This window comes from Scleropages formosus, chromosome 2 (genome assembly GCF_900964775.1).
Source record: "Scleropages formosus chromosome 2, fSclFor1.1, whole genome shotgun sequence".
NCBI classification, from domain to species: Eukaryota; Metazoa; Chordata; class Actinopteri; order Osteoglossiformes; family Osteoglossidae; genus Scleropages; species Scleropages formosus.
Genome location: NC_041807.1, coordinates 32,413,016 through 32,430,389, shown reverse-complemented (window position 1 = coordinate 32,430,389; position 17,374 = coordinate 32,413,016). Strand labels below are relative to the sequence as shown.

Sequence of the window (17,374 nt, the reverse complement as noted above, 5' to 3'; positions counted from 1 at the left end):
TCCATTTCTTCATTGATTCGGTATCCCCACTGTCTCCCGCAGAGGACTGTGTTGTTGTGGAAACTTCGAGTACAGTACAATCGAAGGACGCCAAGGCAACAGCCAAAGTCGTGGTCACGGCGGGTGCTCGGAGAGAGGAGTACTCAAACTACCATGAAATGGTGGCCAGTTCCCTGCTCAATCTGAGTCAGATTGCTGAGAGCCACAGTCCAGCTGATAACACCAATGTCCAACGACAGGAGTCTTCAGAGCGTAAACCCGTAGATGAGCGGGGCAATGAGAATGAACACGGGGACAGTCGAAAGGCAGCTGAGGTGACAGAGAAGCACGTGTCAAAGCCGCAGCCTGAAGGGGAAGGCGTAGCAACACATGTAAAGGATGACGATGAGGAAGAAGAGCTAGATGATGATGATGAGGATGAGGACGAGGATGACGAAGAGGAGGAAACACAATTCATGAGCAAGAAGGACAATTCTGACCACCAGTATTTCAGCGAAGACTTCCAGAAAGTTCACGCAAAGGACGCGGTAGAGGAGGAATCGGGCTCAGAGAGACCGTGTGAGGAAACAGTAGAGGAAGAGGAGGAAGATGAAGAAGATGATGAAGGAATCCACACTCAGCATGCCATTGCTGCTGTCACGGCTATCAGTACTCCAACTCAAAGATCTGAGAGTGAAACGCTGAGCGAGGGGCAGAAGGCCGCGTCACAGGAGGACTACCCTTCCCAGAAGGCCTTACCCTCCGTGATTATCGAGGTGCAGTCCAAGGACTCAGAGAAGGAAGACAACGATGAAGACAATGGAGACGAGGAGGATGAGGAAGATGACGATAGCCTCTCGCAAAAGTCAGCAGTAACCGATGAGTCGGAGATGTACGACATGACGAAGGGCAACTTGGGCCTGTTGGAGCAAGCCATTGCTCTCAAGGCGGAGCAGGTGAAAAGCCCACGCGAGTTGGGCCACGCTCCCGAGCACCTCGGCTACCTTGGCATGGAGGAGCGCTCGGGGAAGCCCATGGAAACCATTCGCAAGAGTTACTTCAGCAAAGGTAAGGCATTTTCAATGGTGGTGGACGAAAAATGAGGGCCTAGATGGCCCTTACACCGTAGATACATACAAGTATAGGCAATTATAAATTCATTTAGTAACAAATTACTTTTTCAATAAATTAGTGAGTACAAAATGAGTTGATTTATTGAAATAAAGTGTTAGCACAATGATTAATTACACGAGGAACCACTTAGGGAGGGAGAGAGCGGAAGCGAGTGGTGTGACATAATGGGATTTATTCCATATTGGTTTGTTTTCAGCGCTTCGCTGTGCCACCCCAAAGCTGGCTCGGGTCCCAGTGCCAGTTTCCCCTCCCTCCCAGTTCTGTGTGTGTGTGTGTGTGTGTGTGTGTGTGTGTGTGTGTGTGTGCGTGCAAGCAGCCGTTCCCTGTCGCGTCGCCCATGCCCTGTCCACTTTTAATTAGGAGGTCCATGTCTTGTTAACATTCAATTTTCGGGCCAGCGGAGCGCCACGTCTCTCTCCCTCTCCATCTTCCTCCATTTTTCCCTGCATGCCGAGCTGCGCTTCAAGTTGCGCGCTGCATATGCGAGGAGGAGAGAGGCCCACAGCTCCACTTTAATGAGTGCCATTTTTTCGGTTTCAATAGGAACAACATGGCCGCAGGCTTTCCATCTTTTCACCTATAATAGTAATTACATACTAAAATCACAGCACACTGTGTAATCATATATAACGATGGTAATTATAGTGATAAATCTGCATCGGATAAGGGATCGGGGACGTGTTCGTGAGATGCTTTGCAATAGGATCAACAATGATGAATATGTTTGTTTTCCTTCTTCCCCCCATCACGACAGAGAGCTCCAGGCCCGAGAAAAGGGAAGTCAAATGTCCCACTCCAGGGTGCGACGGAACAGGTCATGTGACTGGACTGTACCCCCACCATCGCAGTCTGTCAGGCTGCCCACACAAAGACAGAATCCCACCGGAGAGTGAGTACAACCCGGCCAGTCTATTTTCTGACATATCTCTAAACTGCCCTCCTCCAGCAGACCTTTCCACTGTAGCAGATGCTTAGCTTTTCCTCTCGGGATTTTATTTCATTAAAATGTGTGGCAATTAGTAGCTGCTCTTTTTGCTGTGTGGGGTTATTATCGGCAACGAGATGCATCTCATTAATACGGAAAATCTGCTGTGATTTGTCAGTTGTTGTGCTTGACCGTGTCTGTTACTAACTCTTTGCCCCCCCACAGTCCTGGCCATGCATGAGAACGTGCTGAAGTGCCCAACCCCTGGCTGCACAGGACAGGGTCACGTCAACAGCAACCGCAACACGCACCGAAGGTGGGTTCCTTGCCGCGTTGTCGTTGACCTCTCCCAAGGGCCAGTGGGCACCTCCACCAGTGTGTGGCACCCGACTGTGAAGATGTATCACGCCAGCTTACAATGATGAGTGAGACGTTGCCACGTTAAGTAATGTGGGCTAAACAATTCTGAGTAATTCGGGGGTTTTTTTTTTTTGCGCAATTTTTACGGGACCTCCCGTGCGACTGTGATAACAGATCCTGTAACGTGTGCTTGTATATTTAACTGGTATGTTTTTTTTCTTGTCCCTCCAGTTTGTCTGGATGCCCCATTGCAGCAGCAGAGAAGCTCTCTAAAACGCAGGAGAAGCAGCAGCACTCTCAGACTATGAGCGAGTATCCCAAAGGAAGCCCAAACTCTGACAGAGTACTCAGGTATGCGATCTCACCCAGCACCCCATATCCCACAAGCACGACATCCATTCTCGATCAATAACTTCTGATAAAATATGCTCCGTGCGAAGACGGCTACAGGGGCGTGCTCCCGTTGTTCATTCATTCATGTAGTTGACACTTTTCTCCAAAGTGATGTGCAGTGATTTATCAGTTTATACTTCTGGGTAATTTTTACAGGAGTAGTTCAAGGTAAGTACCTTGCTCAAGGGAACTACAGTAGGAGTTGGGGTTCAAACCTCGGTCCTTAGAGTGTAAGGTCGTGGCTCGAAGCACTATGCCCCTAGTCGGCCCTACCAAAGTCATGACTGAGAATTCAGCCTCGGTGAAGCAGATCAGTGCGGAGAATTTGCATGAAGATCAGTCTTTGTTGCTGGTGTGCGTATCTGCTGCTTTCGTCTGAGTGCGCAGAGGGCCTGCTCTGAAATCATCGTTGTGTCCTCCTTTGGCGAGTGCTGTGATTCGTCAGCGCTGTGTTCCATCAGACGGATGTTCGCCCAGCGCCGCCATTAGTCAGCCTTCTCAAACCGGGCTTCTGTTCAGCATCCGCATATTACCGCATTCCTCCTACCCTCTCATCCCATCTTCAAGAATTATAATTAATGACCAGGCTCTGGTATTATGCTGAGTACATTTTCCATTTTCCAGAGTATTTTAATTATGCGGCAGATAAGCTAATTATGCAAGTTATAGGGCATTGTGAGCATGGAAAAATAATTACTTTCTTTGAGGAACCTCATCCATGGTCAAAGAAAGCACTCAGGATTAAAAACATAACAAACCTAATCTCTTTTTTATTCTAATCAGCATTTCTGTATCGTGAAACCTTATTAACAAAACATGCAAAACCTACCAAAGGGACTCTCCAAATTTCAGATACAATCTTTCAATGCAAATGTGTATAATTAAAACAGAAGTGCAAGGAAGTGATCAGTCAGGATAATCCTCGTGTGGTGAGTCGTGCGGTCGTCCCTGCTCCCGGGTTGCTCTCCGTAACCGTGAGGCCCGCGTTGGAATGCCCGCGAGAAGGTCACTTTGGGACCACTCTGCGATGCCCCCTCAAGTCTCCCGGAATGGTTTCCTCTCCTCCAGATAAAGAAGAAGAGCAGGGACCGTGCTCGCGCGCTCTTCGGTCGGAGGATTTTCCGGAGCCGGTCTGACAGGAGCCTCCGCACTTGAGCGAAACGAGAGTGTTTTAAGCTCCTCGGCTCCTCGCACTACAATATGTAAATGTGCCCCGTGTTGATAAGGCTCCTTTTAATCCGGCGTCTGTCGCTCCTGAAACACGTCTCCCCCGCGCTCTGTCACGTACCCCTCTTTACACCGTCGCTCCCCTGACCCCCGTCTCCTTCGCTCCCTCTCTTCTCTCGCTCACCACCCTCCCTCCGACGTCTCGCCCCGCCGACTGCCACGCTCTCCCTCTTCCCGCAGGCCCATGTGCTTCGTGAAGCAGCTGGAGATCCCCCAGTACGGCAGCTACAGACCCAGCGTGCTCCCTGCCACGCCTCGCGCCAACCTGGCCAAGGAACTGGAGAAGTACTCCAAAGTCTCCTTCGATTATGCAAGCTTTGACGTTCAGGTCTTTGGGAAACGCATGCTCGCGCCAAAGATACACACCACTGAAACCTCACCGAAAGCCTTTAAATGTAAGGACCCTACCCAACGCTGGTACCTCGTTAGAATTATGTGTGCGTCTTAACTTACGGAGTCTCCGTCTGTATGTTTTACGAACTTCTCCTTTCAGCTGATCAGCTTAAGCAATTAGTGCCCTATTGGTTGGACGGTGCCTTTAAAGTGTTGTGTGTGACCTTGGGGTGGGGTGATGTTCAAAACACCTGTTGAACGCTAAGAGGGTATGCTGTGATTCAGCACTGGTCTTGTCAGAGTGAGTTCTAGCTTTGCTCTGTGTTTTTCCATCTCAACTCCTTTGAATACACACGCACTTTCTGAACCGCTTGTCCCATACGGGGTCGCGGGGAACCGGAGCCAACCCGGTAACACAGGGCGTAAGGCCGGAGGGGGAGGGGACACACCCGGGACAGGACGGCAGTCCGTCGCAAGGCACCCCAAGCGGGACTCGAACCCCAGATCCCCTGGAGAGCAGCACCCGGTCCAACCCACTGCACCACCACGCCACCCTCTCTCCTTCGAATAGCATTCAAAAAAATGTGTTAAATTTATTTGTTTCTTTTATGTATTTCTTGCAATTGTTTCTATTGAAATGTTTGTTTCTGTATTTTATATAAGGCAACTCTTTCAGAAATACTGGTGTGCTATAAATAGGATACTGCGTCGTGAAACGTTTTTTTTCTCTAGTTCGCTGTCTACTGTGAAGTTGACGATTAATTTTCCGGGCTCCTTCGACTAAAATACTGTGCATGTGAAAGTGACCAAATAAGGAAAACAGTAACGATTTAGGCGTTAATGGGCTGACTTGTTATACCGTACCATCGCGATGTTGGACAGTTCTTCGCCTCGTGCCTAAATGTGTCCATGTCCCGCAGCGAAACCGTTCCCCAAGGCCTCCTCCCCAAGTCACAGCCTAGCGGGCAGCTACTCAAAGAGCACCTCGTCTCCGTCCTCCAGCGGCTACGACTACTCCCACGACGCCGAGGCAGCCCACATGGCAGCTACGGCCATCCTCAACCTATCCACGCGGTGCTGGGAGATGCCCGAGAACTTGAGCACCAAGCAGCAGAGTGCGTCCAGCAAGGTGGGACGCCGTCAGGTTCTCTCAAAGCTGGTGGTCCCAGACCGGTTTGCGTAGCGATTAGTGCATTGCGGTTACTGTACGTAAAGTGGACTCTGTGGACAGCTGTTGAATAGGCTGCCCGTTGTTTAGTGCTTGTTTTTGGCTGCAGGTCTGTGGCTCTCAATGGATGATAAATGTGGGTTTTTTCTGTGTTTTGTTTTTTTTTCCCCCCCTTTGTTAATAGAGCACTGTAATTGTACCTGCACTTTTCCTCTTGTGCCATTTTTAAATAGCTTTTTAAATCTGTGGAGAGGCATAATTTTTCAGCTTCCTGACATGGTTTTTCCATTGTTTGGGGTTTTGGGTACATGGGCTAAGATGAATGGTCTGAGGAAGTGGCTACGTCTGCTGCAAGGGACCATAGCACACAGTAGGGGCTGGTCCATCTCTTCCCAACAGCTCTCGCATCCTCTGGCTGTTATAGTTGGCAGAGGATTTTTGGTTTTCTACAACATCTCGGATTTAAACTTATTCATCCAGATTTAAACTAAATTACATTCATTTTCAACTTTCCTATGCATGTTTTGTTGAAAGAATGAATTTGTTCACATTCACGCCTGTGACAAACTGCTACATGGATGGCATGGTGGCACAGTAAATAGTGCTGCTGTCTCACAGCGCCTGGGTGGTGCAAGAGGACATGGGTTTGATCCCCCCTGCAGTCTGTGTGGAGTTTGCATGTTTGCCCTGTGTCTGTGTTGGTTTCCTCCCACAGTCCAAAGACATGATGTTCAGCTCCCCCCTAGTGTGTGAGTGACAGAGAGAGAGAGAGAGAGAGAGAGTGTGTTCCACTGATGTATGGACGAGTGACCCAGTGTAAGTAGTGTATCTAGCAGTGTAAGTCACCATGATGAGTAAGGTGTGTGTGGGCTGATAACACTACATAGAGTTCGTTGGAAGTCGCTTTGGAGAAAAGCATCTGCTAAATAAATAAATGTAAATGTACTAAGACAGGATGGTAGACTGAATTCATGTAGTGAATAGAGTGATTATAGCAATGTTTCATTTATTCATTAAATTTGACACTTTTCTCCCAAGCAGCTTATCCCATTAGGTTTAAGTACTAATCACTTAAAGCTATTCACAACGATTTTCCCATTTATATGGCTGGGTAACTTTTCCTGTGTCAATGCAGGGTCGCTACCTGTATCAGGGCTACTACAGCTGGAGGGCGATTTGAACCTGGGTCTTTGTCTGCAAAGCAGTGGCTTTAAGCGTTACACCACCTGCTGGCCCTTTAATGAACCTTTCCTTCTCTTTGGTCCTCAGAGCATGGACATTGAGGTGGATGAGAATGGGACGCTGGACTTGAGCATGAAGAAGTCAGTGAAGCGGGAAGGCAGCGTGCCGTGCGGCAGCCCCGGCGTCCGCTCACCGGACAACTCCTCGTCCTCCTCATCGCAGCACCCGGGCAACAGCAGCGCCGTGACCTCTCCCCAGTCCAGCCACGCCTACAAGCAGGAGGAATGGGAGGGCCCCCTCGACTACACGAAGCCCAACCGCCAGCGAGAGGAAGACTCTGAGGAGGTGAGCAGGTTTCCTCTCTCTCTATCCTCCTCCTTTGCAACCTTAAATGTCGAAGAAGTGTTCGGCTGCAGCAAATGATTGTCAAGAAAAGGCTTCCTCCTTCGCCCGATTTGCACAGATGGAGCAGACAGCTCAGTCCTACGCCTCATCTGACCCCGAGGATTGTGATATGATGCAGGACTGCCCAGAGGACAGGAAGTACCCTGGCGAGGTGACCACCCCCAGCTTCAAAGTCAAGTTCCAGACCAAGGATTGCAAGAAGGAGCTCCTGCTGTAAGTGGAGACTTTACCATGCCGAGATCCACCAGCTCATGACCCATGAGAAAGCCAAACATCAATCATTTTTTTCGATTAGACGCAACCACACAAGTCCCCTGTCCACAGCGGAATGGTCCGCAGGGGTAGGCAGCCGCTGGTAGCTGAGCCTCCCTAGATTTATTTTTTCCGGTTTCTATGGAGTTGGGAGTTTTTTTCTTTTCATCTCCTCATCTGGATACAGTTAACTGTAACATATTAAAAAGAATTTAGATTAAATTAATTGTATTGTCGGTCTTAGGCAAACTAGGGCAAGTTGAGCTGAAGGAGCACGAGACTCTTAACACCAGGGTTGCGGGTTGGAGCCTTGTGTTGAGTGATCGCTGATTCACGGCCGCAGCAGGGCAGCGTGCGGGATGTCACCTTACAGTCTAAAGTATTTACTTTGAATTAATTGATACGGTAAGAACACCTCGCTGTATAAATGAGTAAATCGTTGCAAAATTGCTTCTTTAAGATAATTTTCCCTGGACAAAGACACTGGCAAAGTGAAGATTAATAACGAAAAGTTTTAAAAAGTAACTTGCAATGCGGTGAGAATGTGCTGCATCAACGGCTGACGTTCCCGACGAGACTTTTGAGAGCCAATGCTGTGATTTTTGTAAGACGCTCATGTTCCTGAGCGACCCTTTGTTAATGAGACTGACTCCTGTCTGCCGTCCCTGCAGGTGCCCCACGCCTGGCTGTGATGGAAGTGGCCACATCACTGGAAACTATGCATCCCATCGCAGGTATGTCCCCAGACTGCCGACTGCTGACCCACCGGCGTCAAAAGAGCGAGAAACCGTATCCGTCCAGCTGGTTCTGTCCGTCCTTGCCCTCTGCCTTCCTTCACTGACCCGCACCTCTCCCGGCCCTCTCCCGCTTCTCGTCTCTCTGTCTCTTTCTCTTCCAGCCTCTCTGGGTGTCCTCTTGCTGACAAGAGCCTGCGATCGCTCATGGCAGCCAACTCTCCTGAGCTCAAGTATGTGTTTTGTGCACTGTGTCCCGCTTGTCTCTGCTGCTGCTGCTGCTGCCGCCCTCTCAGCTCCTCTTTTCACACTCGGACGGCTCGCGGCAGCAGCAGGCCTGTCATCTTTATTAACCCTTAAGTGCGGCCTCAGCTCAGCGGCCCTCTGTTTACAGAAATGAAAACTGAAATGTTGTTTTTCTCTTAAGGTCTTGTATGAGGAGGGCATAGTGTGGGAAAAAGTGATGTTCAAAGTAATAAAACATTTACTTTCATTCGTTTAGCAGACACTTCTCCAAAGCAACATCCAGTGATTCCCATGTAGTATTTAACTGACACCTTTATCCAAGGTATCATACAGTGCTACGTACGCTGTAGTAAACAGCCTATATTCGTCCATTTATACAGCAAAGCAATGTGGCACGCACACACATTAGGGGCAATTTACAGCCCCCGGTTCAGCTGACACACGTGTCTTTGGACTGTGGGAGGAAACCAGAGCACTCTGAGAAAATTTGCGCAATCACGGGGAGAACGCGCAAACTCCGCAGAGACTGGGCACCAGAGCTACCCAAAACCGTGTGAAATTTGTTACGAGCAATAAAAAACTGAAATCAACTACTTATCAGAGTTGATATTATGGAAGCGGAGTGCAAATTCACAGGCTCATTGTCACCACATTCCTGCTGGACTTACTCCAGCACCAGCAAGAGCCCACATCTGGCTGCACCCGTGCTGCGTGTTTTGGACATTTCCAAGAAGCCCATTGACACGCACTAGACATAACCTCTTCATGTCTACCCTTGTAACGTTTTCCTGCGTGCATGTCTTGGGTGTGAATGCTAGGGGTGCGTGCCTCCAGCGTGAGCTCAGTAACGAGCAGAACCCTTCCCTGTAAGCACCCATCCGTCGTAGTGAGAAGCGTGCATGTCATATTTCTGCACTCCCGCCGCTCATTAGTGCCCCTGCCCCGTGCCCACAGGTGCCCCACTCCAGGATGTGATGGATCCGGTCATATCACTGGCAACTATGCCTCCCACAGAAGGTAGGTTGGATACGGTAGCGCCGTGGTCCTTCCCGCTGACGGATATGTGAAGGGGCAGCTATGAAAGAGCAGTCAGTTTTTCCCCCGAAACCACAGGGACACGCAGGCAGACACCGTAGACAGGACACACATGTGACAACACATCTTGGCATCTTCAGCTGCTCTTTTTACTTTGCGCATTTCTGTACTTTTTTCAGTTCTCTTCCATTGTTTGTTAGTTGAATATTAAAAAAAAAAAAAAATCTTCCCTCGCAGATTGTCGTTAATTAGAGCGTGATATACAATTTTTGGGTTTCCATGAATTTATTTTCCTCTGGCAGAAACATAAACACCGAAAAATAACATGTCGGGGTGTTTTCTGCATTTTTTTATCGGCTTCATACTTTCTGTTTTCAGTTTGTCTGGGTGCCCGCGTGCCAAGAAAGGTGGAATAAAAACAACTCCCACCAAGGACGACAAGGAGGACTCCGAGCTCTTAAAGTTCGTACCACAATGAAGGCCACGTCGTTTGTCTTCTAATGACAAAAAGCCTCATAAAAACAGTTGCTGCTGATTTACACACTGATATAACATTTTGCTGTTCTATATCCATACCATCCTGAGGTGCCCTGGTACCTCAGAGTTATTATTACTATTATTACTATAGTTCATGATGGTGTAGAGCAGTGTAGGTCATAGAGATCCATCGTGAAGATTTAAAATAGGACGCAACATTTCAGATCCTTTCTGAAGTTGTTGTTATCTTTGGTAGATTGCTGCTTGTACAGAAACTTTTTTTTTTTTTTTTTGCTTTCTTTTTTTTTTGCTATACCAATTGCTTGTTGCATGGAATTGACAGCAAATTAAAGTGGTGAAATATTACCTTGCTCTGCAGGAGAGTTCAAGGCGCTCAAAAAATGCCTCGCGAACGTAAACCGGAAAAGTGGCGTATCGATATTTGCCATCGATAACGCCTGAGATCATAAACCTGTATCCGTGAGCACGAGGTTGGTTTGAAGCCCGATAAATACATACGTGCTCGCAAGATAATGTTTCACCCCGCTGCTCCCTGTGCCGTTGACTGTCCCGTGTCTGTCAAGCTGTCGTCTTCTCATAGCTCAGTAACGCTGGCTTCTTCCTCCTTCTCCGCCACGCACGACCCGCCAGATGTCCAGTCCCAGGGTGCGACAGCCTGGGCCACATCAGCGGGAAGTACGCCACCCACCGCAGCGCCTACGGCTGCCCGCTGGCCGCCCGCAGGCAGAAGGAAGGTCTCCTCAACGGCTCTCCGTTCTCCTGGAAGTCCTTCAAGACCGAAGGTCCCACGTGTCCCACCCCCGGCTGCGACGGCTCCGGCCACGCCAACGGAAGCTTCCTCACGCACAGAAGGTAACGTGGGGCCGCCGCGCTCAGCGCGCGCGGGGGGCTGAGGGACGCGTCGTCGGTGACCCTAGGCAACCCATGTGTCGCAATTTCATCCGCCCGATACAGACGATAACCGCTGTCTGACCGCCAGTCCGACTGCGCTTTCGGTTTGCATCTGTCACTGTGTAGCCTGGCGAAGAAGGTCCTCATGCTGTCCCGCACTTGTGTTCGCAGTCTCTCTGGCTGCCCCAGAGCCTCCCTCGCCAAAAAGAAAGCCAAGTTCCCAGGGGACGAATATCTCAGCACAAAGTTCAGGGCCAGCGACGGTAAGGGTTCGGCACGCGGATTTGCGTTCTGCGCGGACCTGCCAGCGCAAGGTTATCCTGGGTGGAACCTGAGCTACCGACCCGCCTTTCTTTGCGCTGGACGCCACGCTTTCTCGCCTTTGGCAAGCTCAGCGTTTTTCCTGTTCTGCTGCTCTACCCTCAGTTCTGGACAACGATGAGGACATCAAGCAGCTGAACAAGGAGATCAGTGAGCTGAATGAATCCAACAGTGAGATGGAAGCAGATATGGTGAACTTGCAGACCCAGGTGTGTCCAGATTGCTGTCTTTCTGGAATGTTCTTATTCTAAGTGTTCAGTCTGTACATTAATGTGCTCTATAAAAACTGATATCGCTGAATTTTAATGATGTAAAATAGAAGCGTAGATTTATTGATAGCTTTGTTAGGTTCTTTCTGTTTTGAGTTACAGCTGGTAACTCCAGCCCGACCTACGACAGCGTTACACACACACACGCACGCACTTTCTGAACCGCTTGTCCCATACGGGGTCGCAGGCAACCGGAGCCTAACCCGGCAACTCAGGGCATAGGGCTGGAGGGGGGGGACATACCCAGGACGGGACGCCAGTCCATCGTAAGGCACCCCAAGTGGGCCTCGAACCCGCAGACCCACCAGAGAGCAGGACCTGGTCCAACCCACTGCACCACCCACCCCATGACAATGTTAGCTTTAGTATGTTATTTGGAGCCTCAAAATTAGGTTGTAACATTTACCTACACGCACTCCATCTGCCGTACAGTCACATCACCACCCAGTTGTTATTGTTTGGGTTTCAGCCAACGTCTCAGTCAGTGTTTGTCCAGCAGCAATTGCTGTTTTTTTTTTTTTTTTTTTTTTTTTTTTTTTTTGCGCAGACGTTGTTTCTGATTCCATTTAGGTTACTTTTTATGGCCATAAAATGGCAATTGAAAGAGTGAGTGTTCTGGTGGTGCTAAAAAGAAAAAGGAAAAAACAATACATTTCGAAAAAAAGGTGAAAAATGTTAATAGTGCGTGAAAATATAACTAGACTACACACAGTGTCTGAAACAACTTGTCCCAAGCGGGGTCACGGTGATCCAGAGCCTAACCCGGCAGCACAGGGCGCAAGGCTGAAAGGGGAGGGGACACGCCCAGGATGGGACGCCAGTCTAGACCCTAGACTCACTGAACCGAATGACCCTGCCAAGCCTGCTGTGCCACCACGCCCTCACACTAGATTATATTATTATTTTAACATGAATAATGTGCAAAAAGGGGGGGTGGGTGCGGTGGCACAGTGGCTTTGACCGGGTCCTGCTCTCCGGTGGGTCTGGGGTTCGAGTCCCGCTTGGGGTGCCTTGCGATGGACTGGCATCCCATCCTGGGTGTGTCCCCTCCCCCTCCAGCCTTACGCCCTGTGCTGCTGGGTTAGGCTCCGGCTCCCTGCAAACCCCGCATGGGACAAGCGGTTTCAGGTGATGTTTGTGTAATGTGCGAAAATAGTGAAAGCATAAAACAAAGCCCATTATAGAACACAGCTTTCATGCATCTTAATTGCTCATGTATCCTTATGGTTCACATAATACAAGGGGATATTTGACATACGATGAAGTCGACTGGGGGTGCAGTCTGCTTAGCTGGGTCCTGCTCGCTGGTGGGTCTGGGGTTCAAGTCCTGCTTGGGGTGCCTTGTGATGGACTGGCGTCCCGTCCTGGGTGTGTCCCCTCCCAGCCTTATGCCCTGCGTTGCCGGGTTGGGTTGCAGCGAGCTGGAGCCTTGCTCAGGACGGGTGGCTTCAGCACCCGTGTGTGTGTGTGTGTGTGTGTGTGTGTATGTGTGAAGTCGACTTACAATAGAGCGACCGAAAAGTAACCCTGCCATAAATTGAGAACCACCTGGCTATTTGAACACATAACCCCAGGATGTCAGATGCAAGAAAGACATAAAATCACAGACCTGAATTGACAGCTCTTCTGGTTGTGCCCAGATCTCATCCATGGAGAAGAACTTGAAGAATATCGAGGAGGAGAACAAGATGATTGAGGAGCAGAACGAGGCCCTGTTTGTGGAGCTGTCTGGGCTGAGCCAGGCCCTCATCCGTAGCCTGGCCAACATCCGTCTCCCACACATGGTGAGTCCCACGCGCACCCACACCTGCAGCAGCTAGGTGCTCCGACACGATCGCTGCATCAGCCGCCGCTTCCTAAGCCTGATCGCAGCTGGCAGAGGGAAGTCCTGCTGTCGAAGAAGCTGAACGCCAAATGCGTACTGCGCAGTTTCAAAGTAAGACGCGCCTCGTAACGATTTCCGATTCGCAGTCGGAATGAATTAATGTCGCGTTCCAATTAAGCTGATGCCGCATCAGAATGCAAAGACAAATGATCGCAAGGGATGCTGAATTTGATTTGGTTTCAGCAGGCCATCACTCCACTGTTTGTTCTTTGGAAATTATTATGTAATGAAGGCTTCTCTAAAGCTTAATTGCTTTAGTTAGTGATGCTGAACATACGTGTATGATAAAATAACGACATTCATCGTGACGCATAGCCGTGACGCCTTCATCCAATGTGTCACGGTAAGGAGGTTACAGCAGTTCATTGCTTGGGCGAACGACAGCTGTTACTCTGAGCTCATCATTTGCCGTTATGGCGATGTGTATCTAACCTTGGAGGAAAAAGTACCCTAAAGAAGAGCTCAAACCATGTCGCATGGACTGTAAGAATAGCACGCTGATCCCCCATCTCAAAAACATACCCAGGGGTTAGTGCACGCTCTGCATATTGCGTGCCTTGTCAGGGTTCTGCTTTCTTAGAGGTGCAGCCTGAACAGATGGGTCTTCGGTTTGGGTCCGAAGGGCTATCTCTGTCAGTTTTCGTTTCTCTCGGCACCAAAGCCCACCACCCGGGCGCAAGACGAAGGGAAAAAGTAGAGGAAGGTGCCAGGGCTCGTGGATAGGGGTGCCGCAGTTTTGGCTGAAGAGGCCATTCATTGGCTTGTTTCTGAATGTGTGAATTTGTCTATTTACTTCAGCAGGAGCCAATAACCGAGCAGAATTTTGATGCCTACGTGAACACTCTGACTGACATGTACACTAACAAGGAATGCTACCAGAACCCAGAGAACAAGGCCCTGCTGGAAACCATAAACCAAGCGGTTAAGGGCATCAAGGTCTGAAAAGTAACCAAGGAAGGAATCTGAGGCTTCGGCAGAGGAAAACAATTTTTAAAAAAATAAATAAAAGGGCATTCAGGTTTTTAAACAGCACTGTACTTCTTCCCAGGGACGATGTCATCAAAAATGAAATGACCGTAACTAAAGTCCAGAGACGCTGCTGCCGGTTAACGGGGACGAGCCGAACGGAACCAAATTCACCATTTTTCATTTTTTAATTTTGAATATGTTATTCGTGGGACGGTCTTTTGCCCCCTGTTGCTCATCTGCTACCGCTGACGAAAAGTGATCAGGAGCAAAACCCAAGTGCGGCATCTGCCTGCCAAGGATAATATGAAGATCAAACCGACATTTGAACGTTTTCATCAATGTGCTGTCGAGGCTACGTGTGTTGGGAAGGGATGACAATTGATTATCGAAACAGCTTATGTGAAAGCACTTGTCAGAGCCGGCGCCAGATGAATTCCTGACACCGGCGGCCTCCTCCGGGGTCGTTTTCCCGAGCCTCGGCCGAGCGTCGCGTGGTCACGGCCGACGTGTTTCCGGCAGAGCTCCAGGAAGGCTAGCAGTAGCGTTGTAAATCAGCAGCCGGTTCAAACTTTTGCTCGCGACACAACTCCTCCGAGTCTGGAAACGTGTCTCATACAGCAGGGGGTCCTTCGACACAACTGGTCCACGCATCCGCGGAGATGTCAACCAGCGATCATCCTTTCTACTAGGTGTTCTTGACACGTCAAGAAAAACAGTAGATGCAGCCTCTCTCTCCTTAAGTGACAATATATCGTGTAAATAGATGTCCATCCTAGTAATATCTATAGTATTTTTGAGCATAGAAGTTGCACTTTGTTTCCCGGACTAGTTTGTAGATTTATGATTGTTATATAAATTATTTAAGTTGAATCACTGAGGAGTGCAAAGGTAATTTATTCTCAACTATTTTACGTTGCCTATTTATTTAATCTTGTCTATTTATTCGGTTAAAGGTGTTGTTTTGGAAAACGGTTTTTTTAAATGGCCACGAGAAAAACGAGAATGAGGACGTCTTCCTCGTCAGCGTTTAAGAAAGAGGAAGCTATTCAGAATATCAACCATAGCAAATTATTTTATATATCTTATTTATTTTCAGGGGTGAAATTTCTGGCCTCTTTTTTAAGTGCAAATATTTTATATGTGACAAGTTTTGATAATTTTTTTAAGGTTTTCCTTTTGTTGCTTCTATTTCTGTTGTCTGGAAAATATTTTCGGTCATCCGCAAGGCGATGAAAAATGAAAGGATGTTTTTATTATTTATTTAATATTTAACAAATAATGACATTGAGAAACAGTGATGTTGTATATTTATTTTATAATGTGTGTGCGTGTTTGTGCGGACCGAGTATGAATAGTCTTTACGTCTCCAATGTTTAAATAAAAGAAAAACCGTCGATAGAAAAAAAAAAAATGTACAAAGCAGTGTTTGATTATATAACTTGTCCGTGACATACCAGTATACCAGCAGTTCTTCCTTTCGGATTGTGCGAAGCAATGGGTGGAGGTCCGGTGTGGTTTTCATGAAGTCTTCAAATCCCAGTAGCTTTTGACAGGGTCCCATTAGATCAAAAATAAAATGAGACAAAAACAAGTCAACCTTATCGTATTTTACCTCCAAGCGTTCTGTAGCAGCCAAATGGGGCTCACCTGAAATGTTGTTCACACTCGCGAGATGTTTTATGCCTTGTGTTAATTTATTCTTTCTTCGTATTGTCATTGTACTGTCATGTTGAATCAATGGAAATGTCTCCGGTAATTTGTAGGTGTCAAAACACTCTGAAGGAAATTATTCTTTTAGGTACATATGCCTAAGTCGCAAGACTACTTATTTTAGATAAGCATATACCCTTGTAGCCTTATTCTTATTTTCTATTTTCAATGCACAAAGTGCCACTAACTCTTATTTGTTTATTGATTCTCATTCAGCAATGACGCTACCCTCTTGTCAGTGGCGTAATATAGAGTCGTGATTGTTATAAAATGCCTTTTTTCTTGCCAGGATGGCCATAAATACACTATATTTACATTCTGTAAAAAAAAAAGAAAAAAAAAAACCTAAAGTAAAACTATATATAAATATATATATAAATATACATATATTTTTCCAGTGTAATTGTTAACACGCTTTCTCTTGTTGTAACTTATCAAAAAGAACAATATTTGTCTGAATACTGTGAGACTCGGTGAACTATATCATTTTAAAGTGGTGATTCCCATTACAGACCTGGTCGACTGTGGTTTTAGGATACTCCCGTTCAAGGCGTTACCTTTTAGATATGAGAACCATTTTGGAAGCTCAGTGCAGATCTTCTGGATTTTTAGCAGCTTCTGTCATTGCCCAGACATATCTCTCCGTTTACTCTTTAAAATGAGGTTATACCGTGTTCGACCACATTATTGGCTTTCTTAACAAAGATGCGGTTCCTTCGTAGACAGCTACCGTGGCTCTGAAAAGGAGGATCACGAAAGTGTATAGCGAACACGCAAGAGGCGTCGATAATGGATGCTCCTTTCGTTCACTCGCGCGTTCTTGTATACGTGGAAGTGAGACCGGTGCGCGACGGGAACGGGCGAGGCGAGAGGTTCCGGAGACGAAGTGGCTCGCGGAGCGCATTAATAACGCGACTGAAGAAGTTCGCTCGCGCGGCAAGTGCGAGGTACAACACCGTCTCTTTACTGCAGGGTGTGTCCCAGCTAATATGTAACATTCTTTAAACCTCGTATGGCAGCTCTGACGTGCCTCTGATTTACACCAGAGGTTTACAGATCACTGTAAGGGCCTTTGGAGCAGATTGCGGCATTCTACTTTTCAGCGGTTTCTTCGTAGGCTGTCCGAGACTTTTTTTCACGAAAGAGTGCACTCTCGAAACCCTTTAGGAAGGTACAATTTGCCAAAACAGCATTACACCCTTGGACCTGATGGATGGCTGTAGACTAGTGAGAATTTGGTTGTAGCGCTAGAGTAGCGAGAGTAGGTGTTATTTTGTAACCACACACTTGCATGCCGGTGCCCTTTGGCGTAGCGACCGGGCGCTCGGCTCACCCTACGTTTTCACGTCCACGCTTGTTGAAATCAACGTCACGCTTAATGTGAGAACTTTCGCTTCCCGACGAATGTAAATAATCTTCCGTTCGGTGCTTGTAAGCATAGTGATATTTTGGGACAGA

The 17,374-nt window shown here is 47.9% G+C and overlaps 1 protein-coding gene across 8 annotated transcripts in view; it reads left to right on the top strand.

Annotated features, from left to right (window-relative positions):
• The window catches only part of myt1b (myelin transcription factor 1b), a 29,441-nt gene extending 14,012 nt beyond the window's left edge, over positions 1-15,429 (top strand). For 6 of the 8 annotated variants that reach the window (XM_018737746.2, XM_018737754.2, XM_018737752.2 and 3 more), the window contains 17 exons: positions 43-1,047; positions 1,868-2,002; positions 2,264-2,354; positions 2,630-2,749; positions 4,199-4,413; positions 5,272-5,480; positions 6,789-7,046; positions 7,165-7,319; positions 8,030-8,092; positions 8,257-8,325; positions 9,293-9,355; positions 9,752-9,835; positions 10,502-10,723; positions 10,934-11,025; positions 11,189-11,292; positions 12,993-13,136; positions 14,036-15,429. In XM_018737746.2, coding sequence (XP_018593262.1) covers positions 43-1,047; positions 1,868-2,002; positions 2,264-2,354; positions 2,630-2,749; positions 4,199-4,413; positions 5,272-5,480; positions 6,789-7,046; positions 7,165-7,319; positions 8,030-8,092; positions 8,257-8,325; positions 9,293-9,355; positions 9,752-9,835; positions 10,502-10,723; positions 10,934-11,025; positions 11,189-11,292; positions 12,993-13,136; positions 14,036-14,179 — 3,173 coding nt within the window. In that variant the 3' untranslated portion in view covers positions 14,180-15,429. The remainder of the gene's footprint in view (positions 1-42; positions 1,048-1,867; positions 2,003-2,263; positions 2,355-2,629; positions 2,750-4,198; positions 4,414-5,271; positions 5,481-6,788; positions 7,047-7,164; positions 7,320-8,029; positions 8,093-8,256; positions 8,326-9,292; positions 9,356-9,751; positions 9,836-10,501; positions 10,724-10,933; positions 11,026-11,188; positions 11,293-12,992; positions 13,137-14,035) is intronic. The other 2 variants (XM_018737748.2, XM_018737749.2) reach the window with 2 other exon arrangements.
• Positions 15,430-17,374: the final 1,945 nt, after the last annotated feature.